This window comes from Giraffa tippelskirchi, chromosome 1, assembly GCF_054371585.1.
Source record: "Giraffa tippelskirchi isolate mGirTip1 chromosome 1, T2T-mGirTip1v1.2.pri, whole genome shotgun sequence".
Taxonomy (NCBI): Eukaryota; Metazoa; Chordata; class Mammalia; order Artiodactyla; family Giraffidae; genus Giraffa; species Giraffa tippelskirchi.
The window spans coordinates 2,130,244-2,156,736 of record NC_137275.1 but is presented as its reverse complement, the minus strand read 5'-3'; the positions used below and the strand labels follow the sequence as shown (position 1 = coordinate 2,156,736).

General features: G+C 50.5%; 1 protein-coding gene across 13 annotated transcripts in view; it reads right to left on the bottom strand.

Moving 5' to 3' along the window:
- The window catches only part of HTT (huntingtin), a 131,795-nt gene that overhangs the window by 66,849 nt on the left and 38,453 nt on the right, over positions 1-26,493 (bottom strand). For 4 of the 13 annotated variants that reach the window (XM_081580280.1, XM_081580329.1, XM_081580348.1 and 1 more), the window contains 15 exons: positions 22,205-22,346; positions 21,369-21,547; positions 17,649-17,856; positions 16,454-16,501; positions 13,807-13,887; positions 11,675-12,036; positions 8,424-8,547; positions 7,610-7,728; positions 5,917-6,028; positions 5,537-5,674; positions 4,512-4,670; positions 4,317-4,414; positions 3,243-3,382; positions 2,231-2,294; positions 1,897-1,997 (listed from right to left, as the gene is read on the bottom strand). In XM_081580280.1, the coding sequence (XP_081436406.1) occupies positions 1,897-1,997; positions 2,231-2,294; positions 3,243-3,382; positions 4,317-4,414; positions 4,512-4,670; positions 5,537-5,674; positions 5,917-6,028; positions 7,610-7,728; positions 8,424-8,547; positions 11,675-12,036; positions 13,807-13,887; positions 16,454-16,501; positions 17,649-17,856; positions 21,369-21,547; positions 22,205-22,346 (2,075 nt within the window). The remainder of the gene's footprint in view (positions 1-1,896; positions 1,998-2,230; positions 2,295-3,242; positions 3,383-4,316; positions 4,415-4,511; positions 4,671-5,536; positions 5,675-5,916; positions 6,029-7,609; positions 7,729-8,423; positions 8,548-11,674; positions 12,037-13,806; positions 13,888-16,453; positions 16,502-17,648; positions 17,857-21,368; positions 21,548-22,204; positions 22,347-26,493) is intronic. The other 9 variants (XM_081580319.1, XM_081580358.1, XM_081580399.1 and 6 more) reach the window with 5 other exon arrangements.

Sequence of the window (26,493 nt, the reverse complement as noted above, 5' to 3'; positions counted from 1 at the left end):
ACAAGCAATCGAAGATATGCACATGACCACACTGAAAACCCCTGGAGAAGGGAAAGGCCACCCACTCCGGTATTCTGGCCTGGAGAATTCCATGGCCTGTATAGCCCATGGGGTCGCAAAGAGTCGGACACGACTGAGCAACTTTCACACTGAAAACCAAAGGGCTACCCACCAAAACACAACTGGTTTTCTTTGAGCAGTTTGACTACAAAGGTTTTTATATTTTTTATGAGTTTTGTTTAGTAAACATGTTATTATTTTTAAAACAAGATAAAAGTTATGTTAAAAAGAAATACCAATGACGGCCTAAGCAACTGACACATATTTAACTTCTTTGGAAATGCCTACTTTGGTGAAAAGACTCAGGCACCATCATACTCTCGCGGTGGGAGGACAGACTGATCTGCTTCTGGACAGTAACTTCACGGCCTGCTCAGTCGCTTCAGGCGTGTCCAACTCTTTGTGACCCTGTGGACCATGGCCCACCAGGCTCCTCTGCCTACCCGATTCTCCAGTTAAGCACCAAAATCATAAATACCCACTTGCAGGTATCTACGCACAAGAAATGAAAACATACGTCCACTCAAAGTCTCGGAGGCAAGAGTTAAAGCAGCATGATTCATAACAGTCAAAAAGTGGAAATAATCATATCACTTGGTGAATGTATACATAAAACACAGTACTATCCACACAACAGAACGCTGCTACACAATGAAAAGGACAATCAACGGGCACACACCTCAGAGCATGGATGAACCTCAAAAACTGAGGGAAAGAAAGTCAGATGCAGAAGTCCATCTACTGACTGTGCGCTCTCGTTTATACAGAGTGTGCAGAAAAGGCGCGCGTTCCTCTAGGGACGGGAAGCAGAGGAGCGGTTGCTTATGGCTGGGGGGTTGGGGGTGACTGTGAATGGGCACAATAGATCTTTCTGAAATGATGGAAATATTCTCAAGTTGGATCGTGGTGAAGGTTGCACAACTCTACCAAAAATCATTAACTGTACACTTAAAATGGGTAAATTTTAAGAGATAAAAAAATTTTACTTCAATAAACCTAACGGGAAAAAAACAACACAGAAAGGTTGTTTGGCCTAGTAACTCAACTTCCAGGAATTAATTCTTGGAAAAAAAAGTTATATGTAAACATTTATGCATTATACTAGTCACTGCGTAAACATTTATGTATAATACTAGTCACTGAAACATTATTTATTATTTAAATCAATAAAAACTTAGTATCCAACCAAATAATATTTACAAAAAAATTTATCGCAACTACACAGTGAAAAAGTGGTCACTAACTAAAAATCTCTTGTAAAGAGTATCTACAGCCTTTACCTCGCCCTGTATGAAGTGTCATGTGCTTCAGCACAGAAACATGAAGGCAGCTGAACAGAGGGAGGTGCCCCAGACAAGGGTGGCAGTTACAAAAGAGTCTTCTAGAAGAGTACTTCTAACAGGAAGATGCTAATGATTATTACGTGGAAATGAACAGATAACGAAACCGCGCGTACACTGTGTCCCAGTTTTGAAAAGACACTCGTGCACAGGACACAGAGCAGGGAGTGTTGGCGGCGGCCCCCTCACTGGGAGAGCCGGAGACGGTCTGGATTTTCTTCTCAGTGCTATTCTCCGTGTGTCAAAAACCTGGCCGTCAAAGTGCATTACTTTTACAACATGAGGCTAGTACTTAACTGTTGTTTTAATTTTCCTTTTAGACTCTTGAGACAGTGAAAAACATGCTTTTTGACAGCTGAAGAGTAACCGAAAGTGAGCTCAGAAGATTCAGGAATATGCCCTATGGCCTCCAAATTTTCACCTCTCTTCCCACTGTCATATCGTTTAGTACCTTAACCAAGAAGGTGAATGGAGAGAGAAAATACTGGGCAAATACCTCATCAATGAAGCTGCAGCAACATGTCGAACCCTGGGGTCTTCATCTCCAAGCAGATAGATGACAACATTACTGAGCACCCGCTCTTGCAGTTTTAAAAGCTTTGGAAAAAAAGATAATAAAAACAGGTATGATTTCTGTATTTAAATGAATTTTAGGTCAGGTATCTTGGAAAGCCGGTGAGGAACTCAACGTCACTAGCCCTAAAGTCACACATACAATCACAAGCTTCATGATACAAACTGTGACCGAACGCGTCCCTAGACATTCCATGCTAACGGGAAAGTGCACTCCTGGAAGTTAAATCGCGGCCTCCCAGACACGAAGGGCTTACCCCTGTATAGTGATGGGACCCTCTGTGCAGGGTTTCTGCTTTGGCCTCCAGAAAGCTCACCAACCTAACATGAAGGAACATATTTCACCGTGAATAATTCAGTTAGTGAACAAAGCCGCGTGGACGGCCTGCGTGACACACGGTGGAGGACGGCCGCGCCAGCGCCGCAGGCAGCAGCCGGGGAGGCTCTGAGGCAGCCCCATGGTGCCCGGCAGGGAGACGCCGGCTTCCAGCCCAGAGGACCCACGCCCCTCCCCACTCCAGACTCCCTCAGAAAGTGCTCAGGGCTTTTCTTCTAAGTGAACACAAACATCTGGTATTTTGAAAGACCCCAAGTGCCCTACAGAATTAGCTCAAACATCTGAAGTTGACGGGAAGGCAGACCGTGGGGAGGGGGCTGAGACTCTGCTCCCCTCAGAAACCAGCGGGTCCCCGCCCCACCACTCGGGGTCCCGTCTGTGAGACGCAGCGGAAAGCAGCCCTGACTTCACAGACATGTGCTAAGGCTGACAGACAATCACCCACAGAGGGCTCCAGCCCAGCCTGGCACACAACCAGCCCTCTACAATGGGGGCTTAAAAAACACAAACTCAGACAGAAAAGAAAATTTCCCACCTAAAAGAAAGCACAGAAAGAAAACGTGGAATCATGCTTTCTCAGAAAATGATAAATTGCAAGGCATCGTAAGTTATTCTTTAATTGGGACACAGTACCAATCAGCTGTCTGACCTAAGCTCAGTGCAGCGTGGCGTGCACGCGTTTAAACAGGCCCAAGTGACACTGGCTTCATTGTTTTACAAGCCTGAGCTCTTTTACTCACACTGTGCAGAACACTTGAATGACTAAGACTACCAGAAAACTCCAATCCTCTGCCTGGACGTAAAAACTCCAAGATGAGGGTGAAGTCTCGGAGGAGAGGGGCAGACAGAGAGGGACACGGGTCGCCACCTGCCCCTGGGCACCGGGCCGCCAGTGCTGCTCCAGCCTGACCCAGAGGGCCTGCCTCACCCACCTGAAGTCGACCTCTGCCACGGTCTCCAGAAGCTCTGTCCGCACCAGCCAGTAGGAGCTGCTCCGCAGGGCCAGCAAGTCAGTGATGAGCTGCAGCCCCCACGCGCTGTAGCTGCTGCTGCAGAGGCTCATGACGCAGAGCTGGAAGGCAGGCGGTGGGTGGGCCTCTGCAGACCCCCCACGGGCACCCCTCCTGACCTCTCAGGAACTCTGACCACAGCACGCGCCTCAGTCCCCTCGAGGCGGAGCGTGAGCGTGTGGCCGCCACAGGACTCAGCTCTCTCCCCCGCCCCTGCCTCCGTTCAGGCCTCTCCCCAGACACCGGGCACGCGCCGCCACTGCCGGACCCCCATCCAGCCCAGGCCCAACGCCTCGACCCAGGGCCCGAGCCCTGCCCGACGGGACCCGGCACCAGGCCGCCCAGGCTCCAAGGCTACGTCTCGCCCGCCCCAGCGCGCGCAGGGCGGCTCCGCACGCGGCCTGCTGAGTGCTGCTGACTGGCTCCCTTCTGTCCCGGCAGACACAGGCTGACCAGCACCTGGTGAACATCTGGGACCAAGAAGCAAGTCTGGCCGGGCTGTGACATTTTAAAGAGCGACACAAATCTGACAATGGTAGAATCTGGGTTTGATTTTTACTGCTTAACTTGGACTGCTGTTGGGCCAGTCGTGAGTTACGAACCAGATGACAGAACACTTCAACACGCTACCTCATGAAGCCCTGGGGCCATCCCACCACCACAGGGGATTCAACGACCCCTGTGCCTCCCTTTGCACATTCAAGGGGTCGGAAGGAGCTGCTGCATTTCTATTCAAGTTTTACACGTAATGTGAGCAAGGTAGAGATACCCTTTAGGAAAAGTGTATTTCAAACAGATATTCTGAGATTTAAACTGAAATCTATTAAACCTTGGCTCTGTTGGCCCTGTTTTCCTTCTCAGGCTGAGAGGTAAATACACAGATGTTTATTACTGTTGCGAATGGAAATATTTAATATTAAGCTTAAGTTTTCATTGTTATCATTGGTAAAATTTCCACTCATCAAAGAACTGATGTCCAGAAACAATCATGCTCACCCTCACAGCTGCACAAGCCAACTTGCAAGTAACCGAGGATTCGTCCTTCAAAGTTTTCTGCAGCAGGGGAATGCAGTCCGCCAGAGAAAATGCATTTCCTGACCGGAAGAGCAAGCACAGATGCCTTCGTGTGAACCTGAACATGAGAACGCCATTCAGGAGAGACAACGGTGAAAGCTGAAAGCTGGTGGTTACCTGTCCGGGCTCTGACGGTGCCCATCCAGTCCGCCACGTGGAAGCGGGACCGGCTGAGGACGGAGGAGACAAGGGTCCCGCAGAGGATGGCGGTGGCTCCTCGGACCTGCGGGTCCCCGTGGTCAATGTAGTTCAAGACGTCTGACACGTACTGCTCCTCTGTGGAGAGAGATGGCCTGGCCACTGTACAGGTCCCTACCGTCAACTTTCTAACTCAGAGCAAAGGCTGACTTCTCAGGAAAGAAAAAGAAGGGCAAGGGAGCAATGCTAATCTAGAAAAGATTTGACTGTAACAACCATCAGTGGTAAAGAACATCCTGGGTTTCACGATCCTATATTCATTACATCCCTGACACCGCTTTAACACAACAGAGTTTGTGGGTTATAATTCCAGGTTGTCAGCCAGTAATCAAAATTGCAAGATTTTGCTTCAAGAAAATGACTAGAGAGCCTCAAACTTGTCTGCACTTATTATCTAATATAAATTCAAAAGCATGAGTGTGTCCCCTCCCCCAAGGAAAGAGAGAGAGAGAGCAGGCGGGAGGGTAACTTTAGGAGAGCGGTCTTCCACCAGTCACCCCATCAGAGGAGACACCCCATCAGAGGAGACACCCCAGGACGCGCGCCGCCCAGCTCATCTCAGTCCCCGCCAGCCCTGAGTGAGAACGGCTCGCTCCCCACCAGCTCTGAGCGTGAATGTCTGGCCTGGCTGGTGTGACCTGAAGCAATTTTGGTTACACACAATTTGTGCTTTTGCTAAAATCCAATACATATGTTAATCAGTTCTTACATTCCCAGATTTCTACTTTTCCTCTGTGTGTTTCAACTAAACACTGCATCTGTAGGGGGGTCCAAGAAGCTAAAAACATGACAATTGATGTGTTTTATGGAGAGCTGTAACACAGCTCAAACGCTGCAAATTCACTCAGAAAACTTGGTGCTCTGAAAGTAAAACAGTCACGAGTTTGAAATAATTTTCAAACCAGCGACTACCGTGAGGGAGGAGACACAAAGTGTGAACGCACCAGGGTGTCCCACGGCATCAGGGGGCGCTCTGTAGAGGCTGCTGAAGAAGGACTCAGGATGAAGGGCCACGGCGGCGCCAACGCAGCTGAGGGCCAGGGCCTTCACGCTCACCCGCACGTCCCTGTCCAGAACCAAGGCTGCGAACAAATCCGCCCCGGCCGCCATCAGCGTCACAGCAGCAAATCTTTAGCTTCCAAATAAACAAAACCAGACCCACAAAACCAGCCTCCCACAGCTTCCCCCGTCAGCCAGTGAAAACCAAAGCTCGTCTCCAGCTTCTACTCCATCAGCTGCAACCAGGCCCAAAGCTGGTTACCAAGGTGACCTCTGAAACCTAAAGTTACTCCCTTCAACTCTGCACCTGCTTTTTGATACTCACCATTTTTTTCCCCTGTGAGTAAAAATGAAGCGGACAAAAGGCGGACGCAATGGACGAGAGGGGCAGAATCTTCGTCAGTGGACTGGCCGATGTCGCCTTTGATCCGGCAGGGCTGTAAAGAAAAACCGACACTTATTTTCTTATAATCATGGAACCTACATGCTGATTCCTTAGTTCATCCAACAGAGAATTCCAGAGCAGCAACTGTGACAGGAGCTTGGCATTCAGAGACGTGCCCAACCTCACAGACCACGGTGGGGCGGGATCAGACCCCCTGGGTCCCCGAGGGGGCAGAATGAGCCAGCGGGCGGGGAGCAGCCACACAGGCAGAGGGAAGCACCCAGGGATGCCCAAAGCTGTGAGGGGAGGGCCATTCCCGAAGGAACGGACAAGGCAGAGAAGGTGACTGAGCATCCACGGAGGGACCAAGTGTGAAACACTACTTCTTGTCCTTGAGGAATTTAAAATTAACTAGGAGTACAGGACACTTACATGGAGAAGGCAAGCAATACAGAGGTAATTCTAGAACAGTTCAATGGACAACAGAGCAACGACTGAAAAACTCAAACAACGTGAGTTAAAAATGGACAAAGGACTTCAATAGACGCTTCTCCAAAGAAGATACGTGAATGGCTAATTAACTCATGAAAAGATGCTCCACATCTCTAATCATCAGGGAGATGCAGGTCAGAAACCACAATGACTCACCACTGCACACCCAGTGTGATGACCACTCAAAAAAAAAAAACACACACAGAAAGAAGTGTTGGCGACGATGTAGAGAAATGGAATGCTGGTGTACCGTGGGTGGGAATGTAAGACGGTGCAGCAGGGACTTCCCTGGGGTTAAGACTCCGTGCTTCAATGCAGGGGGCACGGGGTCAATCCCTGGTCAAGGAACTAAGACCCCACATGCCACCCAGTGCAGAAAATGAATAAAGCAAAGCAGTGCAGCTGCTGCGGAAAGCAGTACAGGGCTTCCTCAAAAAGTCAGAACCAGAAATATCACAAAATCCAGCAACTCCATTTCTGGTATATTACCCACAAGAAATGTAATCAGGGTCTTGAAGAGGTATTTGTACACTCACTGATAACACTGTGTGATTCCACTTATGAGAGGTCCCCAGAGTAGTCAAATCCATAGAGACAGAAAGCAGAATGGTGGGTGAGAGGGGCCAGAAGGAGGGAGGAATGGGAGTCAGTGTCGAATGGAGACGGAGTTTTAGTTTGGGAAGACTAAAGGGTCCTGTGACTGTACGGTGAGGATGCTGCACATGTGGGCACTCAATGCACTCAACTGTGCCTTCAGAAGGGATGTGACGGCGAACTGCACGAGCATCTGCCACAATAAGTGAACAAATAATCCAGTGGAACAAAACCAAGAAATGTTTCCAGGCCACACACGACCATCAGATGGATGGTCGAGGAAATCAACTGCAGTCCGCTCGGTACAGACAGGTGTCTGGGAAGGACTCCCAAGAAGGCTGAACTTCGGGAAGTTCTCAAGGACGCAACCACACCTCGAGAGGCAGAGAGCCGAGAGGACTCGAGGTCAATATGCGAAGGAGAAAGAGCTGAGCAAAGGTGCAGCCACGGGAAAGCCAGAAGCGTGGCAGCCAGACAGCAGCCAGGGCACGCTTAAACACTCAGGCCCGTGCAGGACGCGGGGTGCTCTCAGGCCCCAGCGTCTCACCTTGTTCTCTGGGTCCCCTGGTTCGGCAGCTTCCTCTCGTGAGACAAATTTATCCACACTGCTGTCAGAGGCCTGCCTGCTGTGGCCCATGCTTCTCAACAAATGTGCTTGTTGAAGAGCTTCAAAATAAAAGAAAGAGACTAAGTCAAGTGACAAGTTTCCAATTAAAACACAAATACATATACTGACACAAAGTCAATATGAAAGTACAGGACTTATCATCAAAAAAGAATGATAACTTCTCAGCTGATTTTCCTCTTTTGCTATTTACAACTCAGGAAACAGACACCAGACTTCTTGAAAGCTAAGATGTAAGGGGTCAGGGTTGAAAGCAAGGCCACTTGCTAGTACAGTAAGGCCCCTACAATCGAGCTTTCAAGTCACAAACTGTCCAAGATGTGAACATGTGTTCACATTCCAATCACTAAGTTAGTTCACGTGTCCAGGGTACACTGTCACATGCGCGCATCCTCTGCAAGTGTGCTTGACAGAGTACAGTACTGTATACAGTAGGCGCTGTTGTTCAGTTGCTCAGTTGTGCCTTATTCTCTGCAACCCCATGGACTGCAGAACTTCAGGCTTCCCTGTCCTTCACCATCTCCCAGAGCTTGCTCAAATTCATGTCCATTGAGTCTTTATTTCAAGTCCAGGAAGAAGTATGAAAAGTACTATAAACCTATCACACCACAGTCCTATATGGCCAATCATGTTAGTTGGATACCTGGGCTCACTTTGTTGGACTTAGGAATGAAATGTCAGAATGGAGCTCAGTCGTATGTCAGGGACTTACGTACACCGCCTGAAGTCAACGTACCAATGGAAGAGTTTCTGAAAGCCCCTGCATCTTCGTCAGGAAAAACGGCAGTAGCGTCCTCGTCCTCATCCTGTGTCTGCCCCACCTGCATCCCTGGATACTGGCTGTCGGCGCCATCTAACACCTGGACGTGCAAGAGGGGCTGTGAGGGTTCTGAAGTGCCACCACCAAGGGGCAAGCCCTCCAAGGTGGAAAGGCAAAGGCAAAACCTCGTAAGCAACATGGACCACATCTTACACACCAATATGAAGGTCACTTCCTCAAAGGCACATGGGTATAGACGTGAACAGTACCAAGAGCTTACTGATCGCACATTACCTTATTATAGAAAGCTTTTGTGATTCTAAAAATGCCAATGATTCCCAATCTGGACATTTCTCTTTTTGATTACAGAAAGACAAAAATCCAAACAAAAATCTTTGTGCTCACAAGCAAATTTTACTGTAAGTCAAAAATGAGGAAAAGTCTTTTAAACAAAAGTCTAATCGCAGGTTAGCCCTAAACTGCTAGGACTGACCCAACTAAGTTTGGGGCACAATATTTCATACATCTAGCCATACACATGGGTGATGATTTCATACTGCCAAATTTCTCACATCCACTTGAGATCCCCTGTAATTTACCTGAAAAACTGAAAAGACCCTCAATATGTTAGTAGATTATTACTGAGATAAATTCTGTATCATTAAAAATATTATTCCTTCCAATTAAAATTAAAAAAACAAACCTGACCTATTAATACATGATGAAAAGCAATCAAGAAAGAAGCAAATTCCCTCCACTCTCCAGATGACTTAAAAAAACAAACACCTCACACAGGCTAAAATGAGAAGTTCTACCGTAATAAAAAACAACATTTTCTGAAAATCCCAGTACACCCCTGGCCGGCGTGAAAGCGCCCCCATGTATTACGTCCCTTTCCCCACAAGTCTCACAGTGTTAAACACCACCACCAGCTTCATTCTGTGGGTAAGGAAACAGGGGCAGCAAGAGCCACAGCTGTGGAGGCTGCCCCGCTCCTGAGCAGCTAAGCCAGAGCTCTCACCGGGCTGGGCTCCCTCCAGGCCGCGCCTCGAACCACCACACTGGACATTCTCATGAGGGAAGCCCGGCCCCCACAGCTGGCTCCTTTTTCTCTGTGGCACTTCCTACCACGTGACTGCGTGTTTATTTACCTGCTGATGACTGGCTCATGATCTGCCCTACCCAGACACGCACACACTTTAGAACGGAGAAAGGGAAACCTGGCCCGTCAGCGGTTTTTGTAGATCAAGTTTTACTGGAACACAGCCACGCTCGTCCCTTTACACACTGTCTGGGGCTGCTCTGGCACTTCAACAGCAGAGATGAGTGTGCAACACCAGCCAGGTGGCTCACAGAGCCAAGGAGGTTTCCTCTCTGGCCCTCAGTGGAAACAGTCTGAGGGCCCCCCTCGGACGTGCCAGCCCCGGGACAGCAGCTGTGTGCGCTGCACCCTCTACCTCACCCCCAGTCTGTAGGACAGTCCCTGGAACGGGACAGGTGCTCAGTGCATTTGGTCAACAGACAACTCGGACTAAATAAAAGACACGGAAGCACCTCATAAACTAGAAAGATCTCTGCAGGGGTGAGAAACAGCAAGGGGAGACGTTTAGTTCCCTGCAGTCCAGAGCCCGGAGTGGTCCCCTGGCGCAGCCACGCCCCACAGCACACAGCTGCCGCAGTGGCTCCAGACAGGATGCTCGCACGGCTCCCGGTGGTCGTTTGTCCAATGTCCAGAGAGCCCGTCCGGAAAGCATCGCCTATAAAAAAGGCAAGATGGGCTTCCCTGGTGGCTCAGAGGTGGAGACGTGGGTTCCAAGGCCTGGTCCGGGAAGATCCCACGTGCTGAGGAACGTGAAGCTTGAGAGCCACAGCTACCGAGCCTGTGCTCTGCAGCCCCAGAGCCGCAACCACCAAGGCCGGAGCGCCCTGGAGCCTGAGCTCCAAAGCAAGACAGCAGTCCCTGATCACCACGACTAGAGAAAAGCCTGTGCAGCAACAAAGGCCCAGCACAGCCAGTAAATAAATAAAATTAAAAAAAAAAAAGGCAAGATGAAGTTGGTACAATAAACCGACAACAGAAACTTCCTCCGCTCACTTAACGCGCTACCGGACGCAGCACTTTCCCAACCTCCTTCTCCCTGCCTACGGTCAGCACTCTTTACCCTTTCCTGACTTGGAATCATTTCCCACAATCCAGTTACCCCGTGTTCTGCCAGGTCTTCTGGGTCTTCCAGTTAAAAACCCCAGTGGTGAGCCCACTGGGCCATCAGAAACCCCATCCACGTGACAACCGGACGCTGCCAGTGCTCTGTGACGTGCTTCTCAAAGCTTCTGCACTCACTCCAGTTTAAGGAAAAATGCTTAATAAACAGAACACATTCAGCAGTAGCAAAACAACTGCCAGTAGAAACTGTTTAAATAAAATTGGGCTGTAAAACTCAGTTTATGCCTGTACCAAAGTTCAGACCACTCCGGACGGCTTTGTGTCCACTAACTGAGACGAGAGGTGCTTAGAGACACGTTCTATAAGACGGACTATGTAGTCAGGGTTCTTGAAAAGTCAGAAAGTGCTAAAATAATGCATAGTATTACTGTTATTGGAGAAGGCAATGGCACCCCACTCCAGGCCTCTTGCCTGGAAAATCTCATGGACGGAGGAGCCTGGTAGGCTACAGTCCATGGGGTCTCTAAGAGTCGGACAACTGAGCGACTTCACTTTCACTTTTCCCTTTCATGCACTGGAGAAGGAAATTGCAACCCACTCCAGTATTCTTGCCTGGAGAATCCCAGGGATGGGGAAGCCTGGTGGGCTGCCGTCTATGGGGTTGCACAGAGTCGGACACGACTGAAGCGACTTAGCAGCAGCAGCATTACTGTTATTAGTCATATTGCATTAAGACTGCAGATCTGTTAATAAAAGGTTTATTAAGGATCTTCACAATTATGACTTATCCTGTGCCCAAAAAGGTATTAAAAATTTTAAATGCACTTAATTGTACTCATCGACTAACCTAACTTTTGACCTCCATGTTCAACACAAAGGACACTTGGCCACCTGCTTCAGTGAAGGTCTCCAATGGGGCTGAGCTGCCGATTTAGGATCTGAGCTGGGGACCTCTACGTTATTCACGGGTCAGAGGGATGGAATGAACCGGCAGGAGGGTCCAGGTCTGGGGCCCCAGGAAGGGCCCCTCTGGAGAAACCGGGTGGCCCCTCTGACCACTTACAATTTCAGAACTGTCTGAAGGGGTCACGGCTGAATCGGGCCCCTCGGTGGTGGTCTGGGAGCTGTCGCTGATGGGCGAGGAGGCCTGGGTTCCGTCGTTCAGGTCCATGGCAGGGTCGGAAGGGATGGCGCTCATCTGGCTGGAGCTGTGGCTCAGGATGTCCTCCTCGTCCCCGTCGGTGGCGGCGCTCGTCAAGTCACAGGCAGCCAGATCCACCGAGTCCGCCTGAAGCGTGTGCTGCGCCCGGGGCTGCTCAGTGACGATGTCGTGACCCACAGAGTCGGCCGCTGAGCTGGTGGAGCCGGGGGTGGAGACCCCGGAAGAGACAGCCAGCTCACCGCCGACCTCACCCTTGACTGAGGCTGCAGACAGAGGAACATTCACTCTTCAAAGGGTCAGTAAGAGCAGGCAACGGGGAACCTAATACTTGCAGAATACCCCCAAATTCACTGTCAGCACCTGTTTTAACTGCAAAACTTCCTTAAATACAGTGAAAATATGAACTAGTCAATTTCAAAAGCAAGACAAACAGTGCATCCTTCAAACAATGGACTGTATTGCTTACTTATCTTTTACTCTATCACTATCTTGATAAAATAAGGACCACAAGTAGATATTTTTAAATGCTATGAATATTCCCAAGTGGCATTTCACCGCCAACTCTCAAGTTTGACAAGCGACGTTTGTCAAACCACCTCCAGCTCTCAAGCCACTGCTCCGTCCTGACTGTGGAGTGGCACGGAGACTCTGGTGGTTCCCTGGCAGCCTGGCTGGGGTACAGGCGGAGTGCTCACAAGAGCTCAGAGCTTTGAGCAAGCGGCCCTCCGGAAGGTGGGTTTCCATCTTCCCAGACCCCATTCAAGACCCCTCAGCCAGTCCCACTCCCCTGCAGCATCAAGTTTCACATTCCCCTAGTCTTCAACTACCACTTAAAAAACACCACCCTACGTAAGAACCCACACCAAGCTGTGAGCTGTGTCACTCCCAGAGGCCAGGGGGTCAGTGAGCACTTGGGCTTCATAACATCATGGATAGCTGTAATTTTTTTTAATGTTTTAACTTTATTTTTGTAATTTAAAAAATCTACCCACTCCAGTATTCTTGGGCTTCCCTGGTGGCTCAGACGGTAAAGAATCAGCCTGCAATGTGGAAGACCTGGGTTTAATCCCTGGGTTGGGAAGATTTCCCTGGAGGAGGGCATGGCAACCCACTCTAGTATTCTTGCCTAGAGAATCCCCATGGACAGAGGAGCCTGAGAGGCTCCTCTGTCCATGGGGTTCTATTTTGTAGAATAAACCAATAAATAAATAATCACCACTGAAAATTATTCAGGCTTTCTTCCCCTGTATTTCAGCCTTATTTTCGGTTATCTAAAAATATTCACTTGGCTAGGGTTATACAGACCAAACCGCCTTCAGACGGTCACTGTAGTCGGTCACGCTGATTGTCTGTGGATGGGAAAAACCCCTGCATCCCCGGGATAATCCTACTTGATTGCATCTATGTTCATCAGTCATATTGGCCTGTAATTTTCTTTTTACTGTATCTTTACTGTATCTTTGTCTGGTTTCAGTTTCAGGGGGATGGTGGCTTCACAGAATGAGTTTGGAAGTGTTCCTTCCTCTGCAATTTTTTGGAAAAGTTTCAGAAGGATGGGTCTCAACACTTCTCTAAATGTTTGGGAGAATTCACCTATGAAGCCATCTGATCATGGACTTTGCTGGCTGAGAGCTATTATTGATTCAATTTCAATACTGATAACTGGTCTGTTCTTATATTCCATTTCTTCCTGGTTCAGATCCTCAGACAATTTTTAATCCCATTTTCCTTCTCACAACCCATGCAATTCATGAGATACTTTACCCACCATTCCCTTCTCAAAAAGACTTACACCCACCCAGTGAGTATAAAACATAATTTTAAAACAGCATGAAAATAGCATATATTTGATACAGGAAAATAGCAAATAATTTGATCCAAGAAAACACATGGGTAGTGTTTCCAAGTAAACACTATGAAAGAAGCCTCAATTATCCAGCATCTGAGCAAGCTGGCTTCACGGCTGCCTCCGAGGAGCACGGCCCACTGAGGTGCAGGGGGTCAGCGGAGAGGAGCAAGGGGGACACCACTACCTGAGCAGGCAGGGCTGCTGCCCTCCGACCTGGACTCCGAGTCGTCTTCCAGGGGTGCCGCTTCTCCGAAGAGCACTCTCCCTAGGGAAGGACACAGCGAGAGTCCTGAGCTTGCTAGAGCAAGAGCTCTGAGTGCCCAGCGGATGTGCATTGCAAGAGGAAAACCACGAGCACATTTGATCCCTGCTCTCAGCCTCTCATCCTATACGCGTTTCTTTATTCCTCTAGAGTGCTGATACAAAACGCAGAGATACCTCATTTACAGGATTATTAAAATCAATAAACCTGTATGAAGACAGTTAAAAGCAATGATTCTCAATCTGTACCACAAAATATTTTAATAATTAATATTAATTGACTTAAGACTACAGTCGATATTAAATAATTTATGTTACTATTTAATCTTAAAAATGTCAAGTTATAGCTAGAACCCGTTCTATTAGCCGCCAGGATATTCATGTCATATCTCCAACCAAAAGTCACTTTTATCATCTTTTAACCTGCTGGATTTCTATTACTGATAACCAGTACTCAAGTACTGTATGATCTGGGAGGATGAAATAGTATTTCATCTTTAGCAAAATTCTAAAAATACATCTTACAGTTAATGGTTCCCAAATTATAATAAGGAAAAAAGAAAACAAGTCTTAACATGATTTAAGTGGGATCATTAAATCCTTATGGTTACTTTACATATAAATGTCATTAAATGACACTATCAAAATAATTACTGGCAAATTCCAATTTCTAACTTCACTTCTCTTCAAAGATTAAGTCACAGGTATGATAACTTCCATAAATCTACACTGATGTGACTTTAAAGCCCTCCTCCCATCCCGGAAAAGCCAAAGGAAACTCAAGATCTAGATGAAACTAACACAGCAACTTGGCTTATCTACTAAATAACACAGCGCTTTATTACAGAACAAGTGATTTACGTTGAGAAGCAAATAACACTCCAACCTGTGAATTCAGAGTTAATGAAAGCAGCCTCTGTCCTTGGAAACAGCAGTCTGCAAGTCTGTTGCAAGCAGTTCTCCCCACAAGGGGGCAAGGCCAGGCCACGCCACCCACCCTCACCCTGATCTGACATCCAACAACTCTGTCTCTTTCTCTTATGTACTGGCAGATTTCACTTGAAAAGAAGAATCTTGCTGCTACCACAGAAAAGTATGACAACTGCAGGTCTAAATGAAAACAACAACAAAACACTCAAAAAATAAAACAAGAGCTCGAGCACAAATTCCACGTTCCAGCCCCCGAAAAACAAAAAAGCATATCAACCAGAATCTGTCATCACCTCATCATCAGAAAGAAACCAAGAAACATGGCAAGTGCTGGGGAAATCTAGTCACACGCCTGAAGTCTCCTCCCAGTCCAAGGAGAAAAACACGAGCTTCTGACAGAAGCCTTTCAGCTTTCAAGAAATCTCAGGGTTTTCACCCAAATCTCAACCTTGAAAGGATCCCACACCATGATGACCTGTGCGTGCATGCGTGCATGCAAAGCCGCTTCAATCGTGTCTCACTCCATGCGACCCCATGGACCGTAGCCCACCAGGCTCCTCTGTCCATGCAGATTCTCCAGGCAGGAATACTGGAGTGGGGTGCCATTTCCTTCTCCACATGATGACCCAAATATTGTTAATTCTAAGTATTCTAGGAACTGTTTACTTAAAGCAGCCAGGACTAGACTAGACCCCTATTAAGATCCTATCCAACACTACAAATAATATCAGGCATTAGGCTCTCTAAATTAAACTCAAGACACGAAAAAGACTAGCATGTTATATGTAAAATATTAGCTTTTGTATGTCAATTTAAAAAAAGAAGTCTTTAAGGATTTCAAAGTAGAAAACAGAAATAGTTTCCTATGGAAATCTAGAGCGGAGGAAGAAAATAATTGGTGCTGTAAGTAATGATGTGTACCAAAACTTTCAGGCCTTATCAGAAGAACTTTGATTAAATAAAATAATTATATCAGAAAACTTGGGTATGTACAAAAGTAAGTATGGCTGAAAAATGACAACCAGGCCCAAATTAACCAAATAATTAACCAAACATTATCCCTGACTAATACTAAACAAGTTTCTTTGGGATGATGAGCTGCCTTTATAACAGAACATCCCCTGGAGCAGGAGTCGGCAACTAAATAAAGCTGTGCTAGAAGGCAGCTGTGCCCGTTAGCTTGGCATTGTCCGTGCCTGCCTTCCTGCCACAGAACAGAGCTGAAGCCCTGCAAAAAAGGACTCTAAGGGCCACCACCTGGCCCTTCACAGAAAATGTTTGCTGACCCCTCACCTAAAGCGTGAGAAATTTATGACAGGGAATTCCCTGGAGGTCCGGTGGTTAGGACTTGGTACTCTCACTGCTGCACCTGGGATCAATCCCTGCTCCCACAAGTCACATGGTGCGCCCCGCCCCCCCGCCTCAAAACAAAGAGAGACGTTTACGATAAACCAATTCTGATCCACGAGTAACTTTCTGAAGCCACCCAACAGGACTATTCGGGCCTGGTTATCAGATTTCAGCTGCATTTATACACACAATCACGTTGCTGAGAAGAGGTACAGGCATAGCCAACTGCAGCAGAGAAATACTGAAAAAGCATAAAGATTCAAAATAACAATCATTTCTGAAATAATCACCTTTTTGTTTTCTTGAAAGGACAGGGCTGCATGAAGAACCCCCTCCAGCTGTAAATCACAGAAAATGACAGATGAAAGTACAGTACCAAGCAGCTGAAATCCAGAAGTAATTAGAAAATTTTCAAGCTTGATTCAACTTTAGAAAATACATGAACGTTATTTCTACAGGTGGTACTTAACTACCATCCTGTAACATAAAAACTGCATAATTTTAATTTCAATAACTTGAAAATTACATTAGCACTCAAAAATACAGTTCTAAAGATATGACCTAAAATGTCAAAAGAGCTCAAAGTGCATTTTAAAAGCCAAAGTAAAAACATTAGAAAACCCAGATTATTTGGTCAACCAATAATCAAACAGACATTTTCATCAGACACAATCATTAGAAATTAGGTCACTGGACAGCAATCATTTGTCAGGCACGCACCCACAGGGGAAGGACAGCTGAGAACAAAGCACAGAGGACAGGCACAGCGACAGCTTCTCCCTGGGGTTCAGGCAGACACCGTGACCACATGAGGCCGCGGTCAGACGTCGCAGGCCTCCCTGGTCAGTGCTGAGGGTGAAGGCCACCCTCGCCCACACTGCTCTGAGCAGGCCCCACACACAGGGCCTGGTGCGGCTGGTCAGCAGAGGCCCAGAAGCCTCTGCTACGCCAGACCCGGCTCCAAAGGCTGCCATTCAGGGACCCCTGACTTCCAGCTCCCCGGGGCAACTCCAAGTCAAGCAGCAGGGTCTGCAGCAACAGCGTGTAGTGGGGTCAGGGCCCCGCAGTGCCCAATAGCACAGGGAAAAAGAGCAAAGGGGGCGGAGGGGCCGTGGGAGGAGGGACAGAAGGGACAGAACCGGCGGGACCGCAGAGCAGGGCCCAGAGGACAGGAAAGGCCTCGAGGGCCCCAGGAAGACCCCAAGATCCCGGCACGGGCAAACAGGGCCAGTGCTGTCGCTTTCCGACAGGTGAGCTGCCACATGGAGGCGGCCGAGTCCGAGTCAGGAGGCCGGGCGTCCGTGCTGGCCTCACCTCACCCGCCCGCACCCACCGGTTCCCAGGTGCAGCAGCAACGGCGACACCTGCATCGTGAGTGTCGTGACGAACTGAGCCGCCCGTGGCTCACCAGCACCAGCGTGAGTTTCAGGAGAGGGGCCAGAGTCACGGCCGTGGGACTCCAGAGGGGCCTTCCGAACGCCCTACCTATCAGCTCCACGATGCTCCCGCTCCGGCTGCGGCCCCCGGGCTCATCCTTGGCGGTGGCGGCGAGCTGCCGGACGCCGCCCGGCGTGGTCAGCACGCGCAGGAGCTCGGGCGGCGGGGTTCGGAGCAGCTGCTGCAGGAGCTCCAGGGCCCCGGTCACGACGTTGTGGTCCTGGTGCTGCGTGTAGTGCAAGGTCAGCTCGTACACCTGCAAACAGGAGCACCGTGTTGCTGGCAGCCACGGCCTCGGCCATGTGTCCGAGCCCCCCGGCTGTCTGCTTCTGTCTCTGTTGTGAAAATGTGTGCCTTCTCCTCCTGGAAACTTCTCTATCTCTTCTACCAGTGTAACAATTCTCTTCCATGGTTTTCTGAAATCCCGGGACTTTTTTCACGGTTACAGTAATTCCTTAAAAATAAGCAGAGCACTTCCACAAGAGAAGAAGCGTGATAACGGAGAGCTCCATCTCCCTACACTGGGGCCCAGGAGAGGGGAATCAAGTCCCAAACACACCGGTGCGCACAGCTCCTCAGACACACACGACAAGCAAGCAGCGCTGGTGAGAGTGCACTGAGAAAGGGTTTCCAAAGCTTTTAAAGGCATTACACCACACTTTACACTGTACCACATTCTATAAACACAGGGATTTATCCTTCTCTCCTTCATGAGAGGTGCCAGATAATACACAAAGTGCCCAGTTAAACGCAAATTTCAGATAAACAAAGAATCCCGAAGTGTAACTGAGCACCGTGCGATTTCCGGCCTACTTACGCAACAAGGTTACTGGTGACTGGCCTGCAATTCAAGGAACAGGCGCCCTCTGCTTTTGTTTGCTGAGCCAGGCAGCCCTACCCGTGATGCCATAGAGGCGAATGCGTGTTTTCACAGCGCCAGTACAGCAGTGGGTGAGGTGAGGCTCAAAGGCGGCTGCTCTGACTCATCCGCTTCTGCTTCTCCTGAGGGGCACCTCCCAATTCTAGGCCACAGGTCTGTGAAGTACAGTCCACGGGCAAACCTGGCCCACCAGCTGTTCTGCACACGGTTTTCCTGGAACACAGCCGTGCGTGTACTGTCTGTGGTTGCTCTCCTGCTACGAGCTGGGTAGTTGGCCCATGACCCCGTGGCCTATGGAATCAGCTCACAAGCTTAAGCCGTGATTTCTGACCATCTGCTCTGAGCAAAGGCTCTCCTGACTTCCTACTCCATGGATGGAGGAGACGCACATCCTACGCTCCCTGACCTCATCTGCCTCCTCCCAAATTCTGTAGCAAAATCAGTGCTCTCATGTTATTAAGGGCTGCATTTATACACTAAGATGTAACTTCTTAAATCACATATGCTTTGCCTAGATGTTGAGCCTAAATACTAAATTAAAAAACCAGTATGTATCTCAAAATGTGCACATTAACCTCATTCACAAAGAATTAATGCTTATGAATTGTGGTGTTGGAGAAGACTCTTGACAGTCCCTTGGACATGGGAGAGATCAAACCAGTCAATCCTCAAGGAAATCAGTCCTGAATATTCATTGGAAGGACTGATGCTGAAGCTGAAGCTCCAATACTTTGGCCACCGGAATGAAAGAGCTGACTCACTGTAAAAGACCCTGATGCTGAGAAAGACTGAAGGCAGGAGACGGGGATGACAGAGGACGAGATGGTTGGATGGTATCACCAACTCAATGGACCTGAGTTTGAGCAGACTCCAGGAGATGGTGAAGGACAGGGAAGCCTGGCGTGCTGCAGTCCATGGGGTCACAAAGAGTCGGATACAACTGAGCGACTGAACATCATTCACTGCAAAGCCTATTAATGTGACGGGACCCAAGAAGAGAGAACTGTTTCACTATTAACTAGTCCTGTGTCACTTGAAAGAGAATGTCCCAAGGATAACAGTTAAGTGGACTCTCTTAGTACAGTCTCATACTTGCTTCAAGTCAGTCAACAATTTGCTTCAAACCTGGGTAACAGTTTTCTCTGCTGTGCCTTCCCGGTTTTCCCCTAACACACACACATGCACCTTCCCTGTTCCAGCTCTTAGTCGTGACAATGGTCGCAGGGAGCCCCTTGGACCTCCTGTCTCTACTAAGAATATGAATGGCCCATTGCACATGGTCATCTCAGAACTGCCTCCACCACATTCCTTGCTTAGCTGTGTTTCCCGGGTTTCAGGGCTTCGGGTTTTTTGCATCTGTTTCTCATTTTGCTAGAATGTATCTTCAAATAATTTTTTTTAAAGCATACACAAAAAGAAAAAAAATGTACATTAAAAGCAAAATGAATTCTTGCATATCTAGAAATATCTGTGTTTTGCCCAGACTTGCTTAACAGTTTAGCCAGGCCCAGGATTAGTTTAAATTCCATTTAAATATACCTAGCCAAACTACATTAGCTGAGTTGAAGTTCTTAATCAAAATAATTTAATTCAAAATGGCCATTAGTCAAAAGAATACAGATTAAATATGTTTGAGAGATAATCTCACCTAGCTTGCTAATGTGACAAGGTGCCATATTGTTTAATCATGTTGAAGAAACGTAACTATTAAGGAAGTCCGTAATTAATAAACCACCACCTCCCACAGCCCTTCCCTCAACTTCCCAGGACCACTGTTCTCCTAGCTCAGCACAGTCTTCCACAGGCCTCTCACCGCATCCTCCCCCAGCACCCCAACTGACCTGTGAGAGCGCCTGGGCGCCTCTGCACACCCAGCTCACCCTTGCCCACACACTCGCAGTCTCTCACTCCGTGGACCTGGCAAAGGTTACCATCTGAAAAACTCTCTTCTCCCAACTCTGTGTCCCTGGTCAAAGCCTGCTCACCCCAAAGCATCAGCTAGTAACGGCCTTTCCACCCCCCCCGCACGCTACAGAGCTCCACGCCTCCCACCGTGCAATTCAGTGGACGCCTGCTTGCTTCCCCCACTAGGCCAATGGTCTCCAAACGTTTGACTCAGAAGTCCCTTAAAAAAAAAATCAGAAAAAAATTCTGAGTATGCAGCTCCAATAATATTTAAAACACTGTCTGGGTAGTCCTGAACTCAGATATTATGCACGTTATAAAACCTGCACTGACTCTGACAAGCCTCTTACTCCAGTCACTGGTTTACAGGAAATACAGACAACAAAGAGGACTGTTAATTCACACGGTGGAGAGTCGAGTAATAAAACAAGATGGCCAGGGGTTCCACAGGACTGATATCATTCTTCAAAAAATGAACTCGAAGAGAAACTAGGCACGGAAGGGGACCAAGAGATCAAAGAGACGGACATCCTTAACAGCCCATCTCATTTGGATGCTGATTCCAAACAGCAAAGGAACAAAGTGACAGGGATGCGTAGGTATTTGATGCTAAGAAAATGTTCTTTTCTTCAGCTGTGACAATGGCATTGTCCTTAAAACTAGAAACAAAGAGTCCTCATCTACAGGGATCGTGCGAAACACTAGCAGATGAAACCACACAAGGGCTGGGATTTGTTTCAAAAGGGCTTATGTAATCGTCTTGGAAACCTTGTAAGACACACCTTCATTTTACTCCGTTGTCACACCACACACAGGTCGAGCACCTGGAGTCATGACCGAGGGTCTGAGCCAGCAGGTCCAGCTCCGGAGTCCACACCCCAACCCTCTGTTCCCCATTCCGCTGCTTCTCTCCCAAAGGAGCTGAGTTTCTGAACGCTGGTCCTGTCTGCACAGGCACCAGAGGGAAGCTCGGGGGTGCCTACCTGGACGAGCTGCTCCGTCGAGGGAGAGACCTCCATCTCTTTCCGCGTCACCCCAAAGCTGCCTTTCAGGCTTGTGTCCTTGACCTGCTGCTGCAGCAGGGGCACCAAGTACCTCAACGCCAGCAGGACGCCAAGAATCAGGAGGGTGGGGTGCTCCCCCTCCACGGGGACCAGCAAACCTACAAAGGCAGCAGCAAGACGACGTCACAGCGGACCCGCTGCTGGCAGCTTGCGGCTCCCTCTGCTAACAGGCAGACCCACGTGGCACGCCCGGCGGGGGGGTACAGACGGCACAAACGTTACCACAGAGAAGCACACGGTCGAGAGCAGAGATCCGGGGGTGCTGCTGGGGGGACATGTGACCCCTCGGCTCAGCGCGGCCTCGCACAGGGAGCGGAAGCCAGGCACTATCGCATCCGCTGTCAGGGGCTCCCCATGCCTCCTGCCGGGACGGACTCCCACTGCCGCCCCAGGGCGGGAGGCCCGGGCAGCAGGCCTACAGCCGTCCAGATGGCCCTGAGGCTCGGGCTCCCTGCACCCAGGGCCCCCACAGAGGCCGGGCGGTGTGCGGCCTGGAGGGCCAGTCCCCGGAAGGCTCCCGCCCCGCCCCGCCCCGCTGGCTCTCTGCTGCACAGGGGAGGAGGGCGGGGAGAAGCGTCCCCAGGCCTCACACTGCCCTCGCGGGCACACCCGCACACTTCCCAGTCGGCCAGGCTGAAAGGCCCCGTCAGGAAGCTAAGGGGCTGCCTGATGGTAAAGAATTTCCAAGGCCTATCTCGGGTAGATGCCAGGGGCCCCCACACCACAGGAGAGTCGCTGGCTGGCCTGGCCCTCACCTAAGAGGACGCTGAGCAGCCAGCTGTAAAAGTACTGCGTCCTCCTGGAATGCTGGCAGATGCTGACCGCTGAGCCCGCTGCCGTCCGCCGCACGGTCGGGGAGCTAGACTTCAGGTTCGCGATGAAAGCCTTCAACAGAACCTGTGGAAGCAAAACCCAAGTGGGCAGAAGATGAGGCTCCTGTGAAACTCAGCACGTATTTCAGAAAAGCATGACCTGCTCCAAATTCCTGCAAAGTATAAAGCATTAACCACCTGAGACTTTCCCAGAGCTGAATGGAAGCCCCTCAAGCATGGGATACTTTAGAGCAGTCTGCTATGTGTGTGCAGACTCTTCACTTCCTTATGAACTGCAAGGAGGGACCTGCTTAGCATCTACGTCCCTACATGAGAGCGAAAGCCTTCATTTCTACAAAACGTGTCCCCACAAGGTCTGCGGCCAGGGTCAGTGAGTTTTTATTGTTGTTTAGTTGCTCAGTAGTATCCAACTCTTGTGACCCTGTGGACTGTAGCCTGCCAGGCTCCTCTGTCCATGGGATTCTCCAGATAAGAACACTGGAGTGGGTTGCCATTTCCCTCTCCAGGGGATCTTCCTGACCCAGGGATCGAACTCATATCTCTTGCATTGCAGGCAGATTCTTTACCACTGAGCCATGTGGGAAGCCCAGGGTAAGTGAGTAGTGCTGTGTAAAATAAACGCAATTAAAAAAAAAAATCAATAATGAAATCCAGGAGAATGCCTAAACGACGCTTGTCAACTTGCTGCTAAAGCCACTAAGAGACACTCTCAGGTCTGGAAAACATGCAACATAGCTGAACTGAGACCACACACTCAGTTATCTTCCTAAGAAATCAGAGAACAAGACTTTGTTACCCTGCCTCCAAAGAACACAGTGCTATAGTTCTAACGATGACCGTTTAAGTCTCCACAAAATATCCAAAGAATGAAAGGGGATGACTACCCAGCTGTATGAGCTTGGTGACTATGCTACTTAAGAACGTCTATCCCCATCGCTCTGAGCTGTGATCTGGCCCTGTTACTGCTGGGTGCGTGTGGAGCATGGCTGAGCAGTCAGAGATACAGACGCCACCAGGGAAGGTCTGGCCGTGGGCAAATGAGCAGCAACTTCAACGAGCTTCTCCCTGACAGCGTGGCCAGCACTAACTGGCCCTCAGCCCTCACTGACACTCTGTGAATTCACAGATCAGAGCTCTGGAACCAGAGAGGGGAGGACCAGACCCCAGGCCACACGACACCCCCAGGAGATCAAGAACAAAAGTTTCTCCCCAGAGACAACACCTGGAGAGAAACCGCCCAACTTATTTCTGACAAACTCTTAGCTCCAAACAGAGAGCATCTTAAAGAACTCCTTTCAGTGAGATCACACACATACATTATCACTGAAACAGTAAGTAAAGACTCGTTCTGACTAGTCCAAACTTCTAAGCAGAATGAAAACTAAACATTACTCTGATGAGTCAGCCCACATTGAACGTGAAGTTTGGAATAACAATAAAATTGAATCTGTGAGCTCCAGGGGGCGTTCTTGGGTCCAAATCCCACAGTCCTGAGAAAGCCTTGTAAAGGCAGCTGGCGGGAGGTCCCAGCACCCTTAAAGCCCTTCTCATGAGGAGGAGGGAGCGCACTAGACAGCAGGGTGAGACGCTCCACTCTTCTAAACACCGACAGGACACGTATCTAAGAGCACTTCAAAAGGAAAGAGACACGAAACCACTCCACTGTAGAGTCAAGAGCACCGCAGGGAATGCAAACGAAAATTCAACCAAATGCAACACCAGAATGTACTCAGCAAATCACGTCACAGAAAAGGGCTAACGTTGCAGTCCGGCGAGGACAGGGAGCTGCCGGGATCGCGCACGCCCCTGACAACGAGCTGCGAGCCGGCACAGCACTTGGCACAGCCCTTTGCGGCAGAAAGTGCAAACACCCACACTCACGGCCGACGGCTGGGGTTCCAGGCATCACAAGCCGCGCTCCGAGAGGCCCGCGTGAGCACAGCACGGCAGCGGCGCTCGTGACGCCAGCACTTCAGACGGCCCAGGGCCCAGGGCCCAGGGCCCAGCGCGACAAAAGGGCGGGCTGCGGCACACTCAGACAAGGGGACGCCACGCAGCTCCAGGTCGCAGGGCCCAGGGACACAGACGGCGCCAGGCAGACTCTCTCAAGCTTAGTGCCGCGCGGAAGAGACCAGACGCCAAGAACACACACGGTGAGGCCCTCCACGGCCACAGCTCACACACTGTAACTTACGCACTCACACACTGTGAGGTTCTCCACGGCCACAGCTCACACTGTGAGGCTCTCCACGGCCACAGCTCACACACTGAGGTTCTCCACGGCCACAGCTCACACACGGTGAGGCCCTCCACGGCCACAGCTCACACACGGTGAGGCCCTCCACGGCCACAGCTCACACACGGTGAGGCCCTCCACGGCCACAGCTCACACACGGTGAGGCCCTCCACGGCCACAGCTCACACACTGTAACTTACGCACTCACACACTGTGAGGTTCTCCACGGCCACAGCTCACACTGTGAGGCTCTCCACGGCCACAGCTCACACACTGAGGTTCTCCACGGCCACAGCTCACACACGGTGAGGCCCTCCACGGCCACAGCTCACACACGGTGAGGCCCTCCACGGCCACAGCTCACACACGGTGAGGCCCTCCACGGCCACAGCTCACACACGGTGAGGCCCTCCACGGCCACAGCTCACACACGGTGAGGCCCTCCACGGCCACAGCTCACACACGGTGAGGCCCTCCACGGCCACAGCTCACACACGGTGAGGCCCTCCACGGCCACAGCTCACACACTGAGGTTCTCCACGGCCACAGCTCACACACGGTGAGGCCCTCCACGGCCACAGCTCACACACGGTGAGGCCCTCCACGGCCACAGCTCACACACGGTGAGGCCCTCCACGGCCACAGCTCACACACGGTGAGGCCCTCCACGGCCACAGCTCACACACGGTGAGGCCCTCCACGGCCACAGCTCACACACGGTGAGGCCCTCCACGGCCACAGCTCACACACGGTGAGGCCCTCCACGGCCACAGCTCACACACGGTGAGGCCCTCCACGGCCACAGCTCACACACGGTGAGGCCCTCCACGGCCACAGCTCACACACGGTGAGGCCCTCCACGGCCACAGCTCACACACGGTGAGGCCCTCCACGGCCACAGCTCACACACTGTGAGGTTCTCCACGGCCACAGCTCACACACTGAGGTTCTCCACGGCCACAGCTCACACACGGTGAGGCTCTCCACGGCCACAGCTCACACTGTGAGGCTCTCCACGGCCACAGCTCACACTGTGAGGTTCTCCACGGCCACAGCTCACACACGGTGAGGCTCTCCACGGCCACAGCTCACACTGTGAGGCCCTCCACGGCCACAGCTCACACACTGTGAGGTTCTCCACGGCCACAGCTCACACACTGAGGTTCTCCACGGCCACAGCTCACACACGGTGAGGCTCTCCACGGCCACAGCTCACACTGTGAGGCCCTCCACGGCCACAGCTCACACACTGTGAGGCCCTCCACGGCCACAGCTCACACACGGTGAGGCCCTCCACGGCCACAGCTCACACACAGTGAGGTTCTCCACGGCCACAGCTCACACACGGTGAGGCCCTCCACGGCCACAGTTCACACTGTGAGGCCCTCCACGGCCACAGCTCACACACGGTGAGGCTCTCCACGGCCACAGCTCACACACGGTGAGGCCCTCCACGGCCACAGCTCACACACAGTGAGGTTCTCCACGGCCACAGCTCACACACAGTGAGGTTCTCCACGGCCACAGCTCACACACGGTGAGGCCCTCCACGGCCACAGCTCACACACAGTGAGGTTCTCCACGGCCACAGCTCACACACAGTGAGGCTCTCCACGGCCACAGCTCACACTGTGAGGCTCTCCACGGCCACAGCTCACACACGGTGAGGCTCTCCACGGCCACAGCGCACACACTGAGGCTCTCCACGGCCACAGCTCACACTGTGAGGCTCTCCACGGCCACAGCTCACACACTGTGACTTACGTACTCACACACTGTGAGGTTCTCCGCGGCCACAGCTCACACACTGTGAGGCCCTCCACGGCCACAGCTCACACACGGTGAGGTTCTCCACGGCCACAGCTCACACACGGTGAGGCTCTCCACGGCCACAGCTCACACTGTGAGGCCCTCCACGGCCACAGCTCACACACGGTGAGGTTCTCCACGGCCACAGCTCACACACGGTGAGGCT